The 21,566-nt window shown below is 46.1% G+C and overlaps 1 protein-coding gene across 1 annotated transcript in view; it reads left to right on the top strand.

Moving 5' to 3' along the window:
* CD96 (CD96 molecule) overlaps positions 1–21,566 on the top strand; it is a 57,167-nt gene that overhangs the window by 16,100 nt on the left and 19,501 nt on the right. Inside the window, exons 6-8 of the mRNA XM_015405946.1 lie at positions 4,030–4,139; positions 6,756–6,963; positions 16,430–16,476. Coding sequence (XP_015261432.1) covers positions 4,030–4,139; positions 6,756–6,963; positions 16,430–16,476 — 365 coding nt within the window. The remainder of the gene's footprint in view (positions 1–4,029; positions 4,140–6,755; positions 6,964–16,429; positions 16,477–21,566) is intronic.

Below are 21,566 nucleotides of genomic sequence, written 5' to 3' on the forward strand. Positions count from 1 at the left end.
AAAGCGAGGCTCCGCGGCTTGCAGCCGCCGGGCCTTGCTGGTCTCTCCCCCCCCGCTTCAAAGCGAGGCCCGCAGCTTGCAGCCACTGGGCCTCGCCGGTCACTCGCTCCCCTCCCCCCCGCACTGAAGCGAGGCAGTTCGCAGAGCGTGCCCTGCGCATGCACAGGGGATGCTCTTTTAGTTTGGGGGGGATTTAAATATCCCCCCTATATTTTTTACAGGTTTCAGATTTTTGTGCACACCTGGGGACTGCCCCAAGTGTGCACGAAAATCTCCCTCCCCCTCCAGCTGCCCCCGATGCGCGGATTTAGATATCCGCATGCAGGGGGCACCTTTCGCTATTAGATATATAGATATTAGCCGTTTGTAAGTGAAAGATACAAATGTGGAAGTAAAGTCTCACATACCTTATGTTACACAATAGCCGGTGTCCAAGGTCACACAATGGGGGCCCGAAAATGTTGCACACAGGGATCTGTGGAGTAGTGTCAACAACTGGGCAGTCTGCAAAGTCATTTTATGTTGGATGTCTGTGTCATTCAATGTGGTTGTGGTCGCACTGACCACCCTGTCAGAGCAGAGGACTCAAGGGAAGGTGGGTTGAAAGTGAGTGGTCGTGATGAAAGTCTCAGTAGGTTATGTGGGAGTGAGAAGGAGGAGCCTTGGGAAATGAGTGTTGTGAAATGTCTATAGTTTTGAAAGTTGTCTTTTACGGAAGAGAAGTGTGGCTGAGGAATGTTTTCCAGCAAGATATTTTAGGGCTTGATGGTTTCAGGGAAACAGGAAGGCCGGCCATGGGGCTCCCACAGGTCCCGCTGGCCCAGGTAGGCCGGCTGCGGGCCTCCCCCCCCAGACAGGCCCCACTGGCTCACCTCAGAATCCAGCTGGGGGGGGAGATGGGCCCTACCTGCTGCAAGGCTCTCCTGAGGGCTGAAGAATGGTCAGCAGGCAAATGGTACGATGGTATAATGAGACACAGCTGGGTCTGGTTGAGTAATTGTTCAAAGAGAATAGGTAGAAGAGCAATTGTTATTCTAGCTTTCATCTGCTTAAAAGAGGGAAGTGTGAACTTGTAATGAACAATAGAGAACAAATACCAAGCTGAATTTATTATAACTCTGATGAAAGTTTATAATTTGTGGTCAAAACACATTAACAGTCTCTATATGTATGTTAAATGATTTGTTGTTGTTCAGTCGCGCAGTCGAGTCCGACTCTTCGCGACCCCATGGACCAGATCCCGACAATTAATTGTTAAATGATACCTACAGAGAAAATCCATTATACATAGGTTATGTTATGTTAGTATATCATATTGTGGAAAATTGTACTGTCTTTTCCTTTCATGCTTAAAAATCAATAAAAATACACAAAGAAAGAAAGGCAGACCATAAATAACGTAAATAAATTTTAAAAATTAGTTCAAGATTTCTTCAGACTTTGTCAGCTAAGAACAGCATACAGCATATCCAGACACATGATACTGGTGAAGAGGACACAGTTTCTACTAGATCTAACCTTTGAAATTTGTCTTTATACTTGTTTCTTGGGCTGAGTTCATCTGTTCCAAAGCTTGCTCCCTGCCGAAGTGTGACTGTCAGTGGCAACAACCTGTCTAACATTATCTTGACCACTGAAATAGGACAAAAGTCAAACAGCTCTTGTTCACAGTCCATTTATTTTACTCTTCCTCTCTCTGCCACGATATCCCCGCCCCCTAATCTCTGCTGCACTGCCTGCTAGACAGGGTTCCAAAAATAGTTAGCAAATTTTAGTTTTGTCTTTCAACTCACTGGATAGAACATGCACAGAAACTGTGAGTGGGAGGATGTGGGCTATTAGTCATTAAGGAAGCATAACTCCACATCAAAGTCAAACAAACCCATCTGGATGGAACAAACTCATGCTAAATCACTGGGGACTGATAACTGGCAAACATGAAGGCCCAAAGCAGAGGCAATGAGGGTTACTGTAGAACTAGATCAAAGGAAATCTGACAAAATAGTGTAATTGATGCAGCACTGTGAGAACGCAAAGAGCACTTGGAAAGCTGTAAAGAATCCTGCTACTTAGCCACCCTCTTCCTGTTTGTCTCCCAACATTATTTAAACCACCTGGCCTTTGTTCTTCTGCTTGAATGATTTACGGTGCCATTCTTAACAGGTGTGGTTCTAAGACCATTGACTTCATTCCCCTTAGAAGGGGGTTACTGCTTAGGATAGCACTGTTACTTCCTTGGTCTGCTGTTTCTTCAGTACAATGCTTCTCCAGTACCATAGAGGCAGGGACGTTCTGATTATTTGGATGCAGAAGAAAATGCTCTGCCTGCTCTTCTACAACCTCTGGTGTAACAAAAGTGCACTGCACTTAAAAACATAGTAAGAACTGTTCTGGTTGACTGGACAAGCCCAGCATCCCAATAATGACAGTTGTCAATCAGATCTCATATGGTGCACAAGCAGGGGTACAGAAACTCCCCATTTTGTTATCTCTTAGCAACTGGCATTCGGCGATTTAGTGCCTTTGAACATGGAAATCCCATTCAGCTTACCTTCACTAGTGGTCATCACTATACACAATGGCAGTGAGTTCAAAAAGTTATTCATGTGTTATAGAAAGTACTTCCTTGTACAATGTACTTCCTTTTGTCTGTCCAGAATATCTTCTCCACACCATGCCTAATATAATAAAATGCTATCATACCCTCGCTTTTTAAAAAGCCCCAAGCTCCTAGGAAGGTGCTCCAGCCTTTTAATTTTTCTGCTGCCATTTTCTGCACCTTTTTCAGCTCTATAATATTCTTTCAGGGACAGGATCACCAGAACTGTACTGAGTGGTTAAATCCCATGATCAGTTAACAGAAGGCACTGACTATTACCCTGGTGTTCCCCTCCAAACAGTAGCCATTTTCGACCCCAGGGAGGTTTATTTCTGGAGGCACTGAACCCAAGTGTAGGAACAGCTGTGTGAGTTAGGAGGCTGATGTGTGAAGGGGCCAAAAATGCTCCCTCTTGCTTGAGTGAAGCGCTACTCAGGGGAGAGATTTCAACCTTTCTGTCTTCCCATTTGTATCCTACCAACCCATGTGGGCTGCTAGTCCACATGGGCTAACTCTAACATTTCCCAGGGTCAGAAATGGATGTTGGGGGGAGAAGAAGGCCAGGAAGATCAGGGACCCTTGGACAGATTAAACATGTTTTTTGTGCTAGATCAAACCCAGTATTTCAAATGTAGGCTCAGCACAGATCTAATTGATGCCACCAAAATCTGTAAGAAATCCTGCTGCATTTCTGATGGCTGTTGTTACACCAGGGCAATGCATTTTGAGAAAGACTTTTTAGGACATTGAAATGTCAATAAACAGTGGTATCTCAATACATTCTACTGCCTGAGGCCACTTATTACAGCATAGGCTGTCTTATAAACTTTTGCAAGATTCTTGCCACTTTGGAGAGTTAGGCTATTATTTTGGCAATGTAGGTGACTAAAATGATAGCACAACTTTTGCAAAGGTTTGTGAAGCACTTCATGGCTTGCTGAGCTACTTTAAAAGTGGGCTGGGGGAAAGAGGACATGGAAGATTTGCTGCCCCAACTCCCAGGTGGAGGCAGAGGTAGGAAGCAGAGTTAACATGATAGCAAGTTAGCAATGGGTGGGGATGGGATGTTACACCCCCCCCCCCTAAAATCCACTGCTTCAGTTTACCTCATGGTACAACCTGTCAGAAAAGCAATGAACTCATTAACATGCTTTTTTGTTGACGTCCTTGACTGTGCTCCATCATAACTGCATCCTTTGTCTTTAGTTCATTTAGCTTTGTCTTTAGCTAGTACGCTCCTTCGTCTTTAGCTCATTTTCTTCCTCTGTGTTCAGTATCACAATGAAATTTCCAACCATAAAGTACCTGTAGAATGCAGTCAGCATTTTATAAGCCTGGTAGAGCAGGGTAGAATTTGTTTTAATTGAGCTATACGCTGTGGTTTTAATCATCATTTTATCTCTTAATCGTTTTTTGTTCCATTACGCAAGATGAGAGAAGTTCTGTGGCAGAAATATTATTGAACCAGACCCTGGAAATTCCATGCTTTAAAGGCATGAATTCTTCAATCCTGGCTAATGCTACTTTGAAATGGCTAATGGTAAGTAACATTTTCTCAGGCAGTGATAGCGAAAGGAAATTATATATGATCAAACACAAACAGAAATATTCAGCTTCAACTGTGTGGCTGAAGTATCTTTTATGAAAAGGGATGGATCTGTTTTTTAGTTCTAGGATGCAAATTTCTGTAAGACAGTAGGAACATTGCAAAAATAATGTAGAACTGCCACATTTGCCAGATAAGTGGGGAGCAGCAATACCCATGATAACAGCCTTTGGGGACCATCAAAGAGAGTAACTGTGGCCCTAGCTATACAATACATGGATCCTTGGCTATGGGTTTTGTGGGAGAAAGAAGGTGAAGGATAGGAGCAGTCCTGTGACATCTTGAAAATCAGTTGTCTTTTGTTGGGATGGTATTTCATGGACAGTAGCCTACATTATTGTCATATTTTACAATGAGAACCCTTTCCTAGGAGTAAGCCCCAATGGATAGACTTAAGTAGGACTCTGAGTGGACCTGTTTCGATTGCACCTTTAGTGCTCTAGCAGTTATCAGCCTTCCAGAATCCATAAAGTTATATAGCAACCCTCACCCATGGTATATAACAAGGAGCCATTAGATTGGTGAAAAGATTTGATGTGCCTGTTGTTCAAACTGATTCCCTTCCTTGGAACGACAACAGAGGCTAAATTACTGGAAAAACTGTATGCCTCTTCTCTGCTTTAATTATTTTGTTTTTTTAAAAAAAATTTTCTCTTGCAACAAAGCTGCAACAGCCTGTGTCTGCTGCTATAGGGTACTGATGGGGTATGAAAATGTAAATATTAGAGAGTATAGTCTAATACACAGCAGCATTATGTTCATTTATAATTCATACATGTCTTATATTTTCTTATAAATATTCTAATTCACACTTCAACCACTCTTCATCAGAATTTTTGATGTCTTTCTTCATCCTTAGTGATGAATGTGAGGTGTGTATGTGTGGGGACTCCAATTACAATTCCTACCACCTCCATTACAAATACAGAGACAAGTCAGTGATGCATGTTGAAAGGAAGGAAATTTCAGAACGAAGGAGCAAAATTCTCTAGTGTTAAATTGTGTTGTTTTCTAATATGTCTTTCAGAAGACCTTGTGAAAGATGATCAGATCCAATACATACAGACAAAAATAAAAATCCCAAGGTTTGTAAAGTAAATTGCCTATGGGCAACTGAATAGGCATGGTGGAGCTAAAGATTTCACCTGTCTCTGTTCTTGAGGATGGCAGTGAATTGTCTGTCTGTATCTCTTTCTGTTATCCTATTGGGGATTGTTTCTTAGCCTATAAAGCCCTCTCAAGTTCCTAGCCTGGTTTCATATGGTTAGTCCTGGTCTTTACTAGGGCAACAATCCTTTTTCACTGAGTTTTCTGGATTCTAATCCCGCCCTCCATTCTCTGTTTCTCTGCTTTTTGATAGTTCAAGCCCTCTTACTTATTACCCTGCTAGCTCTCTTTGGTGGTCTAAAATTTAGCATCACAGCAGAGCACAGAGCTCAAAAAATAAACTGTAGGGCAGTGATCCTCAGCACTGGTACAAGGTGGCTGCCAGTGTGTTACCTGGTGTCCCTTGTTTTAGCTCTAAAACAAACATCCAGCCCTGGCCTTTCTCTACTTCAATGATTAGCAGATGACTCAGAGGGGCCTAGGAAGCATCAGGGAAGACCCATTTGGAAACAGCTGCCTTCATCATAGCCCAGGATGCTTGTCTTGGAACCTCCTAACTTTATGACCTGCAAGGTCCCTTCCAACTCTAACATTCTATGATTCTATGTGGAACCTTCCAGTGTTTTGTGATTCGATCCAGCCCATATAGTAGACTTTGGCCCCGGGCACACGGGCCGGCTGAAACGCGGCTACGCAGAGCCGCTCCAAACTTGAGACGCCGCGGCGGGATCCCACGGATCCCCTAGCCGCGGCGCAGCACTCCCCGGCACGCTCAGATGCCGGGGAGGAAAAGTCCGAGGGGAGGGGGGAGGCTGCCGAACTGCGCCTGCTCGGGCATGCGCAGTACGGCTGGGGGGCGGGATGCGGCGGTGCAAGGACGCGCCGCCGATCCCACAGCCCTGCCTGCGCTGCACCAATGGATGCAACCACCTAGAGAGGTGGTTGTTTTTTGCGGCGCAGTTTGGGCCGTTGGGACGGATCAGGGACGGAGACGGCACGCTCGCCAGATGTTGAGGTGAGATTGCGCCTGTTTGCTCCGCCCCAGTTCCGTCCCGCTCCCGGCCCAAATGGGCTCGTATGAACGGGGCCACCGTTATGGTACCCACTACCACAAATTCCAAAATTCCAAAAACACCCACAAGTTCTACAGAACTGGGGGGACCCCTGCCATAGTTAGAGGGGAGTTCATTGTGGACTCCAGGAAAGTGAGCAAAACATAGCTGTGTCACAATTCATTTCCACAGCTATGAGGTTGCTAACAGTTATTCTTACAGGTGAAGGAGACTAAGTAAACTCAGGACTTGTTCATACTTGTTTTATAAGAGCTGATAAAACTACTAATTATTCCAAACAGGTTAATAGTGTTGATTTTAAAACAAAATAAAATTTACAAGGATGTTAGATGGGAATAGGGTAACTGACATATATTCTCTTTTTAAGCAGAAAGGAACTGGAAATGAAGAGATACTTATAACCGAACAGCCTTTTTACCCTCCTGGGCACGGAACCAATGACACAATATATAAGGAAAGAATTCATGTGGGTCCAGAGAACACACTGAGGATATCACACGTCTCCATTCTTGACGATAGCAAGAAATTTGTCTGTTATCTCCCTGGAATGAAGAGCACCACTGAAGTGAAAGTATTTGGTAAGGAGGAATAATACTAGTAAAAGTAACTTAGTTACAAAGTTTTCAGTGGGCAATGCTGTTTTTAGAATTTTTTTGTAGAAGTTATTTTGGTTGGGGTTTTTTAAGTGCTAAAGTCCATACTACACATTATGTATACCACATGATCACCACAGAAATTTGTAGCCATACAGCAGCTATGAGCTTCCTGTGGGAACTTAGTTTGGAATTCTCACAGGGGCCCAATTCAGATCAGCCACTGATCTCTCTATATAATAATTGTGTTTTGGGGTGACACTTTGCAGCTCTCCCATTGGCTGTGCAATGCACTCCCTCAGCCATTGGCCCATCAGACGCCACTCAAGAGTACTCGCGTGCCATTGGCTGGGTGCTGGGTCTGCTCCTCTTCCCTGCCCACTCCCCCTTCAGCCACTGTGCACTGTCAGAATTACTGGCAAATGGCTTTCTCTCTTGACGAAGACACGTCTCCTGCTTGCCTCCTGTGTGGGACTAATTTTTACTTCAGTGGCTGTTGGTAGGTGTAACAAAATGGCAGTTACCTGTGTTTGCAAGATGGCTACCATGTGGTTGTTTGTTTAAAATGTCCCCCATAAGGTTTAATTGAGCTGTCGTTCCAGAGAGGGGCCTGCAGGGGTATCACTCACTGGGTTGAATGGGGTTTCCTCATCTGCTGGCCTACAGTTCCCAGCTGACCCAAGCCCAAAAAGTGCAGGAAAAGAGGGACTGTCCCAAGGGGCAGGGCAGCATCAATATAGACTCCAGCCTAGAGATGTGCATTCGGTTCGTCTGAATCAAATGCACCCCTGAAAATGGCCCGTTCGGGCCACTTTTGGGCTGCTGTGGGCCGATTCAGATTCTCTGATCTGAATCGGCTTGCCACTGAATTGCCACCAAATTATATCCTATGGGCCACTGAACTCAATGGCGAAAACATAAGGTATATTCTGGGGGCTGGAGGGGAGGGGGTTTTAGAGAGAGGTTCCAAACTCACAGGATAGCTGTTGGAGCCTCTACCCAAGATACCCACCACATTTCAAGAATATTGAACCAGGGGGTCCAATTCTACGGGCCCCATTCCCACCATTGTTCTCTATGGTGGGAAAAAGTTACTTTTTTCCCACCATAGAGAACAATAGAAGGGATGGGGCAACCTGTTTGGGGGCCTGTAGAATTGGACCCCCTTGTCCAATGTTCTTGAAACTTGAGTAGGGGTATCTTGAGGAGAGGCTCCAGCAGCTACCCTGCAACTTTGGAGCCTCTCCCTCCAGCCCCCTGCCCTCCAGCCCCCAGAATATACCCTATGTTTTTGCCATTGACTTCAATGGCCCATAGGATATAATGAAGCTGAAATTGACATTCGGCTGGCCAAAGACTCCCGAATTGGCTGGTACTGCTGAAATTGACATGCGGGAGTCTTTCTGCCAGCCGAAATTGATTTTGCCAGATTCAGATTTTAATTTTTTTGCACACCCCTACTCCAGCCCATCCAGGGAGGAGGCAGTCTTCGTCCTACAGGAGGTTAGGAAATGCTCCTGCTGCCTGTCCTGACAAGGCTGTCCAAGCCACAGATGTGGGGGAACCCTGGGAGGCAGCAGAAATTCAGCCACTCCACAGTCAGGTGGACTGGGGAATGAATGGAAGTTTCCCTGCTCTCTTGGGCAAGAGAGAGAGGCTGAAGCAGAGCCAGAGGCCGGTCCAAGGAGAGATCTTATCCTGAGCGCAAAACCTCCAGAGGTAGAGAGTATTGTGTGTACGGAAAGAGGATTACATTTCAAGAGGATTGCGTTTAACCCCTGTTGATTTATGTCCTGTTGGTTCATAGTGTGTGCTTACTCCTACAGTTTTACCTTATTCATTTAGTGTGTGTGTGCTCCATAATTGTGTAAATAGTTAAATTAATTCTTTTATTTATCTGTCTTGTGCCTTGACCACATAGTCTCTCCTGCTCTGCACAATACCAAAGGGAGGGGGTAGCCCAAGGAAGCAAGGAAAGGGCAGACCCTTGGGTTGCCAACTTTCCTGGGATCCCCCAAAGATTGGGGATTCCATCTCCAAATAGGGAGATTTGGCCAGAGGGGTCTCACTGTCGCACTAAAAAGGCAGTGACAATTCAGTGAGTGGTGGCAGCGAACTTAAGGAGTGAGATATGCCCACAGGACAAGGGTGGGAGGCAAACAGCTGAGTTGTAAACTGGAGCCTGTTTTGCCACAGTGGACAACCAAGCTTGGTTCAAAGGAAGGATACCCTTTGCAGGCCTTTGTGAGGAACTAATTGGGGCCAGTCCTGACTAGGGTTGCCATCTCCAGGTAGGGAGATTCCTGGAGATTTTCTGGTAGAGTCTATGGAAGCCAGGGTTTGGGGAGGGGAGAGGGAGAGAGAGCTGAACAGAATGCCATAAAGCCCACCTTCCAAAGCAGTTATTTCCTCCGAGGGGGAGAGATCTGTTGTATGGAGTTCAGTTGTGATACCTGATGATCTTCAGGCTCCACCTGGAGGTTGGCTACCCTAGGCGTAGCAGCCAGTGCTTCAGAGCAGGGTCTGCTATATCCAGGTTCTTGCTGTAGAAGCTGAGTGGGTGATTTTGGACCAGTCACAGACTTTCAGCCTAACCTACTTTGGTCCCCATTGCAGAGAAAGACTACCTTTCCTCCTGGGGAACCATTGTTGCCAATCTCCAGGTGAGGGGTGGAGATCACTCAGAATTACAACTAATCTCCAGGAGGGAGGGCTTATTCCTAGTCTTATAATACTGCTGAGAATTTTCACCACATTTTCTTTTTCTTTTGAAAAGTATGCTGGAAAAGTGTTGAGGTCCATTTTTCAAAGCCAATAAACAGCTTGTCTGTACTTTCCTATGTATAGTGCAGCAATTCCCAAACTGTATGATACTGCACGCAAATATGATTTCAGAGAACCATTAGTGCATTGACAGAAATAATAATGAATGAAAATGATTAAGAGCTCTCATGAGTTCAAAGTACCAACTCATAGAAAAGGTTGTCCATTGCACAACTTACTGTTCTGACCTTGCCTTCTCCCAATTAGTCTCCAATATAATTGGTTGCTTCTATTTGTATATACTTAATTGTATGTGATTGGATCATTCAATCATTTTGAATACTTCAGAATTACCATCCCATACAAGGCTGCTCATTGTATCTCTGCATGAGATTTGTCTCTTGACTTGTCTTCTTTCATTAAAGAGGCAGATCTAGAATTATGACACAGAGAATGTGCTTCCCTGAGTGTGCCTCAGCTGTCAGAAATTTGAGGGACACTGATATAATATACTGTGGGATCTTGAAATATGCACTCTTAATGCTGTTAAAATTAATAAATATCAAACAGATAATTTCCTTTACAGAACTTCCTACTTTCAGTAGCCAGTGACTCATTTGATCACACACATACAAAGATTTGCAAGGAACAGATGAGAGGGGGATAGGTACTTGTCATTCACTGCTGGAAAAGAAACAAAAAACAGAAATTGATGGGCTGAGATTTCCTTCTGTGTTTATCTAACACAAAAGTAGCTCTTGAGTTTATATATTGACAGAAGGTTCTCCTTTTCCTTCTCCCTCAGGAGATTAAAATAGAGGGACTGCATTGCAATCTATTTCATTGTAATTGTATAAATAGATTTTCTACTAGGGAGTTATAGTGAACAAAATCAGTGCAGTGGTATGATTGAAAACATAACCAGCCTTTTAAAGCCTCAGAAGCATAGTACTCTGTCTTGGCTGTACTTTACAGAATCACAACCCTGAACATATTTGATATCATTCCAAGGCCAGTGAAGCATCTGATAAGCTCCATACGTAACATGGTTTCATCCCATTTTCTTCTACATTAGGAACAGTGTTTCTATGGTCTGCATTGTTTTCATAATCTCACTCATGCATGTAGGAGGTCGATATAGTAACAGTGTGGCAGAGCTAGCTTTATCAACTTCCATGTTGGACCTGGAGTTCTTCCCGAATTACAACTAATCTCCAGACTACAGAGATCAGTTCCTATGAAGGAAATGACAGTTTTGGATGGCAGAATCTATGGTATATCATAGTGTTTCAGGATTGCCAGCCCATGGCTAATAACTGGCAGGAGGATGGAGAGGTGGAGACAGGTGTCAACAGGATTGTGCAACACCACACCATTTTCAGCCCAAACCCCAGAGGTAATGTCCCTTCCTGTTTCTGGCTGGAAACAATGTCACTGTATTCCCAACAGTGCCCCTTCCCATTTTGCCTGATGCCCTATTGAGTGCGGGCGGCGGACGGGGGAGTGCCAGCAGGGGTTCTCCCCCCAGAGGTGAACAAATGGCAGCCCTACAGCCCTGGACAATTCTAGCAACCCTTACATGATAGAATTGCCCATTTCAGATAGCAAATGGTAGACTCCAGGTATGAAATTTTCTTTTGCATATAAAATGCCATACACACTAGCACAATAGGCAGTTTTTGTATATGTAGGGGATGGTGGGTTGTTTTTTGTATATGTCGGAAATATTTAATATAGAAGACTATTCCAAAATGTGATCCTTGAATGCTGTCCACCCACACCCTCACGTGGTGTGATCCAGAATACCAACTTAGGAGTCTACCATTCATTCCCATCTTATTATGTTGCATGACTCATTGCCCGGAGATATGGAAGGGGAGTGGAGCCTAAGAATGTAGGGTTTGGGGAGGGGAGGGACTTCAGTGTGGTATAATGCCATAGACTCAAGAGTCCAAAGTGGCTGTTTTCTCCAGGTGAACTGAACTCTGTCATCTGGAGATCAGTTGTAATAGCAGGAGATCTCCAGGCACTACATGTAAGCTGCTCGCTTGCGGGGATGGCGGGGTATAAGTAAAATTAAATAAATAAAAAAATAAATGGAGGCTGGCAGCCCTATGTATGAGTGAATCAGGTTTCAGCCCCTTCTGTGAATGTGCTGGGTTAGCATCTAAGCTTGTGACTGAGTGGCCAGTAGGGATGGGCATGAACCGGGAAAATGCAGTTCATGACAGTTCGTGGTTCATGGTGAACCCATTAACTGAACCACGAACTGAACTAAAATGGCCTTATACGAACTGAACTGGTTCATGAAGTTCATGATGGAGTGGAATGCCCCCCCCCCAGTGTGCTAGAGACTCCAAAATTATAGGGAATCTTCAGATGACTCTCCTCTACCTGCCCACCAAGTCTTGCGAGGATTAGACTTAGGAAATCCTAGTTATGGCCCCCCCAAAGAAGGAGCCCCCAGGAAAGTGGTTTTGGGGAAATCTCACACACAGCTTCAGTGTAGAATAGATCCTATGCAAGTTACGCACACCAAACATACAGGGAATCTCACCCTGTCACCTACTCCTCTACAATCTCTCAAAGTGGGGGGGCAGATTACATCCCAGTGACTGACCCCCCAAAACAGTGTCTCACATTTATAACCACCCACCCCTTCTGAGTGTGAACTGCTCTGTGTGCCATCAATGAAAGTTGGTGTGAAGGGCACTCGTCATGTGGGGAAGAAGAATCCTCCACCCACCCTTTGTGCCACAGGTTCCCAGTCCCCAAATCCATCCTGTTGGGCCAATGGAGGCCAGCTCTAGCAGAGCATCACTAGGGATCTAAAAGCCCCCTTCCCCTTATCTGTTCCTTGGGCTCTCCACAGTGGCAAAAGAGTTTTTGGCACTGCCCTGAGACACCTCTGACAGCAATGATTCAGAGTGTGGGGAAGGGAAATATCCTCCCCTTCCACATCCCGTTGGCTGTGGTGGTGACTTGAACCTGCTACCAATATCCTATACCCACAAAGGATCAGCTATGCGTAGCAATAAACCTAATTATGGGGTGAGTGACAGGCTGCTTCCAGGGCCCTGAAACCAAAGGAAGACCCAAAAAATTCCTGAACATGAGACAATGTCCATGGACATTGTGGCTTGTGGCCCTGGGAAGGATTGGCTGTGCACAGCAATCATCTCATCGGTGGAGCAAGTGATCAAGACTGGCTCTTGAGCCTTTAAACAAACGGGAAACCCTCCAAATCCCAAATGCACAATGTCATGTTCACCTCCTCCACCCCCCAAGCTGCAGCAGAAACAGACAGGTACAGAGCACACCCACCGATGGGGGTATATCATTCAACTCTGCACCTGGGTAAAGAGTGCTCCCATCCACTCACAGCCTCCTCATGGCTGAAACATACAGTCAGTGCCCAAGGAACAGATGGAAAAGCACGCATCACCAGAGTTTTGACAGGGGCTCCCAAAAGTAACCCCATGGCAGCTGGGAGAGTATAATGAATGTGCATACTCGGCCAAGACACTCACTAATTGATGGGGAAACAGAAAGGTTCAGGGCACATCCACCAATGAGGATGTATTATTTGATTCTGCAACTGGGTCCAGAGTACACCCATCCACCATAGCAAATACTTCTACTCCACGAAGAAACAGAGAAACATCGGAAAGACAGACCAGGAATCCCCAGAGTTTTGATGGGGGCTCCCCACAATGACACCACAGCAGCTTGCCAGGCACCCCAGCCAGACACCCCCTCAGGCCCAAACATAAAGAGCCCCTGGTCACTGCCCACCCTGGTGGTGAAATTTCTAGATGGTTCTTCACCATTAATGTAACACATTGTACAGATAAGAGATCATTTGTTGTGACTGTGAATTGTACAAATGCAATGGAAAGGGGTAGTCAAACAGTGGCTTTCTTGTTTTCAGGCAGATGATTGTAGAGGTGGATGTTTGCCGAGATGCTCCACCAAAGGCAAAATCATGGCATAGGTGGAGTTCCAGCAGGTGGCCATGTCCTAGATGAGCCAGTGTCTCATAAGAACATAAGAGATGCCAATGTTGGATCAGGCCAATGGGCTATCTAGTCCAACACTCTGCCACACAGTGGCCAAAAATACCAGGTGCCATCAGGAGGTCCACCAGTGGGGCCAGGACATTAGAAGCCCTCCCACTCCCTCCCCCTGCCTCTCACGCAGCAGATATGAAGACTTGATGCTACACAAGAAGTGGGCAGCCAGGTGCTGGCAGGTCTCGAGCAGGGACCTAAGATCCAGGGTAACAGCTTCCCAGGTGGGCTTCACAGTGCTCCCAAGCTCCAGAGCATCCCTCACCAAGGGAAGCATGCTAGCACCAGCATCTGTGTCCACGTAGAGATGGATGATGTTTCTGCTGCCCAACCACTCTCTCAGGCTACTCTGGATTGTGGTGGCAATGTTTGCCACGGTGTGGTCTGCATCCATCCCCTGCATGTGGATCAGAACCATCTTGTAGCCAGGTGGCAGGACTGTCCCCTCCTGGGTCCTGGGTCCAACAGTCCAGACAGAAAGGTCTTCCAGTTGCCACCTTTTGTGTCCGCTGGCCGCCACCAGGGGCCAGCGAATACCCCAGAGCTTGACTCTGGAAGAACAATGGGGACTAGGCTCCTGGTCTCTCCATGGATGGACCAATGGGACATTGGCGGGAGATTCAAATCCACCAATGGGACCTAGGGGGGTGTCCCCAGTTGTGTACATAGTTGGCCCACGGGCCATTTCCCTTTGTCCTTGTTGTGTAGCAGTGAAGCGTGCAGGATGCTATGCGAGCCGCAGTGGCCTAGCCATGCAGTTAAAACCCACTACACAATACCACCAGTGGACAGTGAGGGAGAGGTAGCCATGCTGCTGGCTGCTGGCTGCTGGCTGCTGGCTGCTCCAGAGGTCTGCAGTGAAGTGAACAGTCGAGCCTTCTGCTTTGGAGAGCTCTGCCTTGAACATCGCCACTGCAGAGTGGTGCATGGTGGGGAAGACTCACCAACTCATGGTCCTCCTCGAAGGGACAGAGTACCAGGGAGTCAGGTGGTAAGCAGCCAGTGAAAGGCTACATCCTCCATGAGGGAGAAGGTTTGGCCATCCACGGCAATCATCTTGCTGACAAAGTGAGTGACTGCTTCCTCTGCCCTCCCTCCTGCCCTTTTGGCTGGCACTGTTGGTGTCCCTGGGGGCATTACCTCTCGGAGGGTGGCCTGCCTTGGGGTCCCAACCACAGCACCTAGAATGCAGGGAGCTTGTCTTTGAGGGGCTGCTGAAAGGGAGTGGGCCCCTTTTGCCTCCCACTGGCTGCCACTCCTTCCTCCAGTGGCAACAAACTGGGTTTGCACCCAGTGCAGGTGCCTTTGGAGAAGAGTGGAGGACAGGTGCTGGGTGTTCCTGCCCCTGTGGACATGGGCATGCCACACCTGGCACTCTGCCACACAGTTCATTGGGGAGGGTGTGGGAGTATATCCACACGGGGGCCTGAAAACATGACCCCACAGTTGGAACTCGTGGGAGGGACAGTTTCTTTTTGGCGCTGGGCCAGAGAGGGGCCTACCAGTGACGGCAGCAGGAGCAGCAGGGAGTTGGGATGTGGAAGGGGAGGATGCTTCGCCCTCTGAATCTCTGCCATCAGAGTCTCCTCCTCCGAACAGTGTTAACAACTGCTCTTTGGGCAGTGCCAAAAACTCTTTCACATCCTGTGAGAGCCCCATGGATGAAGCAGAGGAAGGAAGCTCTGGGACCTCTGCTGATGACATGCTAGGGATGTTCTCTGGGGGGGCGGAGGCTGTGTTTGGTGCCCAGGGACAGGGCCCTTTGGCACACAGGAAGATTAGGGCTTCTTCCCCCCACTGCTGAGCATGAGCAGAGAGACTGGTTGGCTCAGAGCCTTGAGTCCACCTATGCAAAAAGCAAAGAGCAATCCCCTGCCCAGCAAAGCTGATTAATTTCTATTTGCTCTATTCCTCTCTGCAAAACCCAACAAAGAAGGGCTGAGCTTCAGCTTGGGCTTTATATAGTTTTCAGATCCCATAGAGTCGAATGGAAGCTCTGTTACTGGCAGCCAGCAGTGCCTGTCAAGCTTTGGAAGGCTCCAATTGGTGTTTCCAAGGCTGGATAATTCCACCCTTCACCATTGCAGACAGTTTGTCTGCAAAATGTGGCCATTCATGAACCACCATGAATCGCCACAAACAATGCTTTACGAATTGCGAAAAGGCCAAAGTTCATAATGAACTTTCATTTGTGATGCAGTTTGTGCCCATCCCTAGTGGCCAGGGAGTCGCTGCTTCACCCCTATATCCAATAAAGAACAGTTAACAGAGATGGAAATGGAGACCTCAAAGCAACTGGGTGAATCAGCCCTTAGATCTGGGCAAACAATTAAAGAACCCCATTAGGCAGCTTGGGTGGGAAATCCTGCAGGCATGACTGAACAGTACAAATAAGTTTGCATTGCCAGTAACATACCAAATATGCAGAGGACTGGGATATTAAAAGAATCCTATCAGAAAGTACTACTCATGAGATGTGAACTTACCTGTGTCTTACCATTATAAACACAGATTTTTGTATCATATTAACAGACTACTGAGCCTTATGCATGAATTTGCAGTGCTGCAATAATTGCTGCCTATTTAATTAAAATGTATGTTTTGTTTCTGTGCTCAAGTCAAACCAGAAATCCCTATTGTCCTCCACACAAGCGTAACAGGAAAGGTGAGTGAATTTGCTTATTAATAAATGGTTTTGTGTACAGTTACATTTCCTCTAGTCATCCAATTAAATTGGGGGGCGGGAACGAGTATTTGGTCGGGAAAACTCTGCAAATAAGGTGTGTGTGTTTGCAATTTCAGGAGGTCTCCAGGCCCCATCTGGAGGTTGGCAACTCTCTCCGATGCAGTGTGTGATATGTTAACAGTTACCCTTCTGCTCTCTACATAGGACAAACACCTATGTCAGTCCATACAGAAAAGATACACGCCTGACATTAAAAATTAAAAACCCAGCTCTATCTGATGTTGGGCGGCCGGTCGAACTCTGTCCCTGAAGATCTGCACCGGGCACTGCAGGCCGTGGCTGGTTGGCTCCGATTGAGCAGGCTGAAGTTAAACCCGGCGAAGATGGAGGTCCTGGGCCTGAGTCGCGGTGGTTTGGGGCTAGGGCTTCCGACCTTCGATGGGGTGCCTTTGGTGCCAGCACCGGAGGTTAGGAGTTTGGGACTGCTCCTGGACTCCTCGTTCTCAATGGAGGCCCAGGTGGCAGCCACTGCCAAGTCAGCCTTTTACCATCTGCAGCTGGTGTGGCAGTTGGTCCCCTTCCTCAACCGCAGTGACTTGGCCACAGTGATCCATGCGACTGTCACCTCGAGGCTAGACTACTGTAACGCTCTCTACATGGGGCTGCCTTTGTCGCAAATCCGGAAGCTGCAGCTAGTGCAGAATGCAGCAGCCAGGCTGTTGATGGGTCTTCCTAGAAGGGACCACATCCAGCCTGTGCTGAAAGCGCTGCACTGGCTGCCAATAGCGTACCGGATTTGTTTCAAAATGCTGATTCTTACCTTTAAAGCCCTACGTGGTCTGGGTCCAGCTTACCTAAGGGACCGCCTTTCCTCATATGTTCCCCCACGAGCACTTTGGTCCGGGACCCAACACCTCCTGGTAATCCCAGGCCCCAAAGAGGCCAGGCTGGCCACTACCAGGGCCAGGGCTTTCTCGGTGGCGGCCCCTACCTGGTAGAACGAGCTCCCGGAGGAGATCCGGGCCCTGCGGGACCTTGTGCAGTTCTGCAGGGCCTGTAAGACGGAGCTCTTCCACCAGGCGTGTGAGTAGGGGCCGCCACTACCATCACCATTATTCCATCTTTACCTGGCCCTGGATGAGGGAACATCAACGTTTCCCTGGAGCAGATGATGCTGAATTGTTGAAATACGCCATCTATGAAATATTATGTTGAACACCTAGAGCACTTTAGTCAATAACCTGTTAAAATTGTTTTTGTATTGTTGGGATTTTAAATGGTTTTATATGTTTTATAATGGCATTTGCCTCCACATAAGCCGCCCTGAGCCCGCATCGCGGGGAGAGCGGGGTATAAATTGAATAAAATAAATAAATAAATCACTCAGGACACTGTGTGGCTGATTTAAAAGTTCCATTCCTCAGTTTAAAAAACAAACAAACAAACCCTTAAAGGGAGCTGCCCAGTGTAAAACTGCCAAACTAGGGCCCCAGTCACACGGGAGGATTTGATCCACAAGAGGGATGGATCGGGAGCACATCAAGTGGGTGCGATCACACCGCAACATCTGGGAAGCGGCGTGCACCCGTCCTCGATCCATCTCTTCCGGTAGAAGATGCAGAGTTAAAATAAACCTGCAAAGCACTACTACCTACCGGAAAATCCACGGCACGGGTGGCCGTGTGATCACTGACGCGCCCGTCTCCCGCAGCATGCGAGGCCCCCTGCCGAACTACGCAGGCACACACATGTGCAGCTGACTCGCCTCGCTCTCCCATCCATGGCTTCCCCCTCACATCTGATCATGCTGGGGAGCATATGCGCGGCTGCTCGGGGGATCTATCTGATCCCGCTGCCACGCTTCTCTTTTGCTGCAGCTCTAAAAAGCCACACTTCCACCCTGGCTTTTCCTGCGGTGTAACCGGGGCCACAGTTTCATCAAGAAGTTTGATGTAGTCTTTCCCCCACCCACTCCCAAGGGCTGAACTGGGAGTTGTGATTGTTCAGGCATGTAGGTGTTAACAATCTTGATAAAGCCTAGAGTCCACAACCATTTCTACTGTTAACTGGCTTAGCAAAGCTAGATGAATGGCCAGTTACTACTAGTGTGAATACAGCTGCCAACCTCCAGGTAGGGCATGGAGTTCTCCCAGAATTACAACTGATCTCCTGGCTACAGATCAGTTCCCTTGGAGAAAATGTCTCCTTTGGATGGTGGATTCTATGGCATTATACCCCACTTCAATAGTTCCTCTCCCCATACCCTGCCTTCCCCAGGCTCTACCTCCAAATCTCCAAGAATTTTCCAACCCAGAGCTGGCAACGATAATTGTGAATGGTCTGTACTCTTTTTTTCTGACTTTTACATAATTACATTTTACCTTGTACTTCCTACATTTCATGGTCCTTAGACCCTGTTTGCTTGTTTGTTTTCCCCATGTAAATATTTGTCTACTAAAGACTCACTAAATTGCTTCTTAAGAAGTGGGCTTATAAACAAAGGTTTATGCTGGAATAAAATCTTGTTCATCTTTAAGAAGGCACTAGACATTTATATTTTTATGAGTCTAGGGGAAAATTTTATTTCTGGTCCAGTAATCCTACCAAACACCCCAAAAGTCAGAATAAGCCTTAGAAGAAGCTTTAGGTGCCCTGACCTGGATAGCCCAGCTAAACCCAATCTTGTCAGATCTCGGAAGCCAAGCCGGGCCAACCCTGGCAGTACTTGGAAGGGCGACTTCCAAGGAATACCAGGACTGGGACACAGAGGCAGGTTAACAAGCTACCTCTATGAAACATCCTAGCCGCACTAGGGGTTGCCTGAAGTCACCATGACTTCCAGGCTCGCAAGCACACACACACACACACATGCATACACACACTACTCACAAATATAGTAAAAAAAAGAAGCTGCAGGTGAACTTGAGCTGATTTTGTAGAAAATAGCAAGAGTCCAGTAGCATCGTAAAGACTAACAAAATTTGTGGCTGCATATGATCTTTCATGAGTCACTGCTCACTGTCTGAAGAAGTAAGCAATGACTCACGGAAGCTCATACCTTGCCACAAATGTTGATAGTCTTTATGGAGCTACTGGACTATTGCTCTTTTCTACTGATACATAGGAACTAACACACTAGTGTTGTGATCCTGATAAAAACAGACTACACTGAATAATTTTTAATTAAGCCTCTAAAATCAACATTTCTCAGATTAAAAACAAATGTTTTACACATATTATAATTTATTAAAAGCCAAGGTCTGCTCAGAATAGTTGGGTATGTGATGAGGGTATTTTGCTAAATTGGTTGTGCTTGAAAATAGGGGCCTGCTTGGGTAGCCTAAGAAGGAGTCCCTTTGAACCATGGTCCGTACCGCTCTATCTGCCTTCTCTTATCATTGCTCCTTTTACTTTCTGACCACAGAGAAAAAGTTAAATAAATTATTCACAAGGGGGATCTTTAAAAATCGAAGGCCTAATTTATCCAGATTGCTAGGAATTATGACCATAATTATGTTCTGTAGTTCAATCCTTACTAAGTTTAAATCCTGAACATAAAACAATATTTCACTAGTATGAGGATGCTGACAACTTCCTCAGGACCACATTTTAATCTAGGCAGTTCACCATTTCTCTCTTTCTGCATCAAGAATAAGATTCTTGTGATCTAATTACTCTCAAGACCTGTCAGCCAGGGCTCACGCCACATCCTCTGTACTTTCATACAAACCACATGTCAGACAAAGCCACTTCATTGTTTCCTAATAACTGTGTCAGCACTAATAACTGAGAGCCTTCATTTCACATATGACTCTGTAGAAAATGTACAGCCTGCTTAAGGGCCAGGTAATCCAGGTTTTAGTTATTTACCTGGAAATAACAGCCAGAAAATTTGTAAATCGATGGTATTCAGTGACAATATGAATAATGGTAGGATGTTAGAATCAACAGTCCAGAAGTCAATAACAGGATGCATTTAAATGTTATAAAGTTGCAGTTCCCAGATCCATTAACCCCAGAGCAGACCCTTTGCAGAAATCCCATGCAAATCTATGGGCTATATTGGCCTTCTAATTGTACAGCAGCAAAGCTAGAGTCAGTGGCTGTGTGCTTCAACCTTTATGTGACAAAAGAAGGACATTTCTGTTGGTACATTTTTGAACATGGCTTACTTTCAGAATGATGTTTCCTTTAGTTTCACTGAATTTAATGTAACATAAGTGACAGGATTTACGGGTGAGGTTAATCTCATGCTTTCCTACAAACTCTGCCCTGTGTATGAGCCGTGACTTCAACATGCCTTTTTGGTTGGAAGGGCTGCTCTTGTCTCCTCCTTCCACTCAATTCTACAGGAAAGAACTCGAAATTATGCATAATTTCAGCAAAGTTCTTCACTCAATGAAGAACCAAGGAAGAGGAGAAGTTAAGTATTCTTCACATATCACCAGTCCACTCCTCAGTTTTTCAACCTTTCATTCAAAGCCATGTAACCATTGCACTCAATGGCTGTTCAAAAATAACCTCAGCCCTACTTAATAGATAGGGTTTTCGGCCTCCAGGTAGGGCCTGAAGATCTTCCAGAATTATAACTCATCCACATATTACAGTTCCCCTGGAGAAAATTACTTATTTGGAGGGTGGATTCTGTGGCATTATACCCCACTAAAGTCCCTCCTTACCCCAAACCCTGCCCCTCCACAAGTTCCAAATCTCCAGGGATTTCCCAGCCTGAAGCGAGCATCCCTGTATCTAAGAACTGAACAAATCAGATACAAGACTAAAATAACAAGGATCAGAGAAGCCAGCGTATTTTCTTTAAACAAAAACAAAAGACAGTTCCAGCATTTATATATAAAGTTGCACTGATTTCCATCAATTCCCCCCTTAGGAGTTGGGAGTGTCTCTCTAAAAGGTGCTAGTACTCAGTTACAGTGAGAACCACCAGCACAACAAAAAAGCCCTGAGTATAAATATTATTAATTATCAGGGCTTTTTTTGAAGAAAATGCCCAGCAGGAACTCATTAGCATAATAGGCCATACCCAACAGCAGGAACTCATTAGCATATTA

This window comes from Gekko japonicus, unplaced genomic scaffold (assembly GCF_001447785.1).
Source record: "Gekko japonicus isolate JY-2015 unplaced genomic scaffold, Gekko_japonicus_V1.1 scaffold365, whole genome shotgun sequence".
Classification (NCBI taxonomy): Eukaryota; Metazoa; Chordata; class Lepidosauria; order Squamata; family Gekkonidae; genus Gekko; species Gekko japonicus.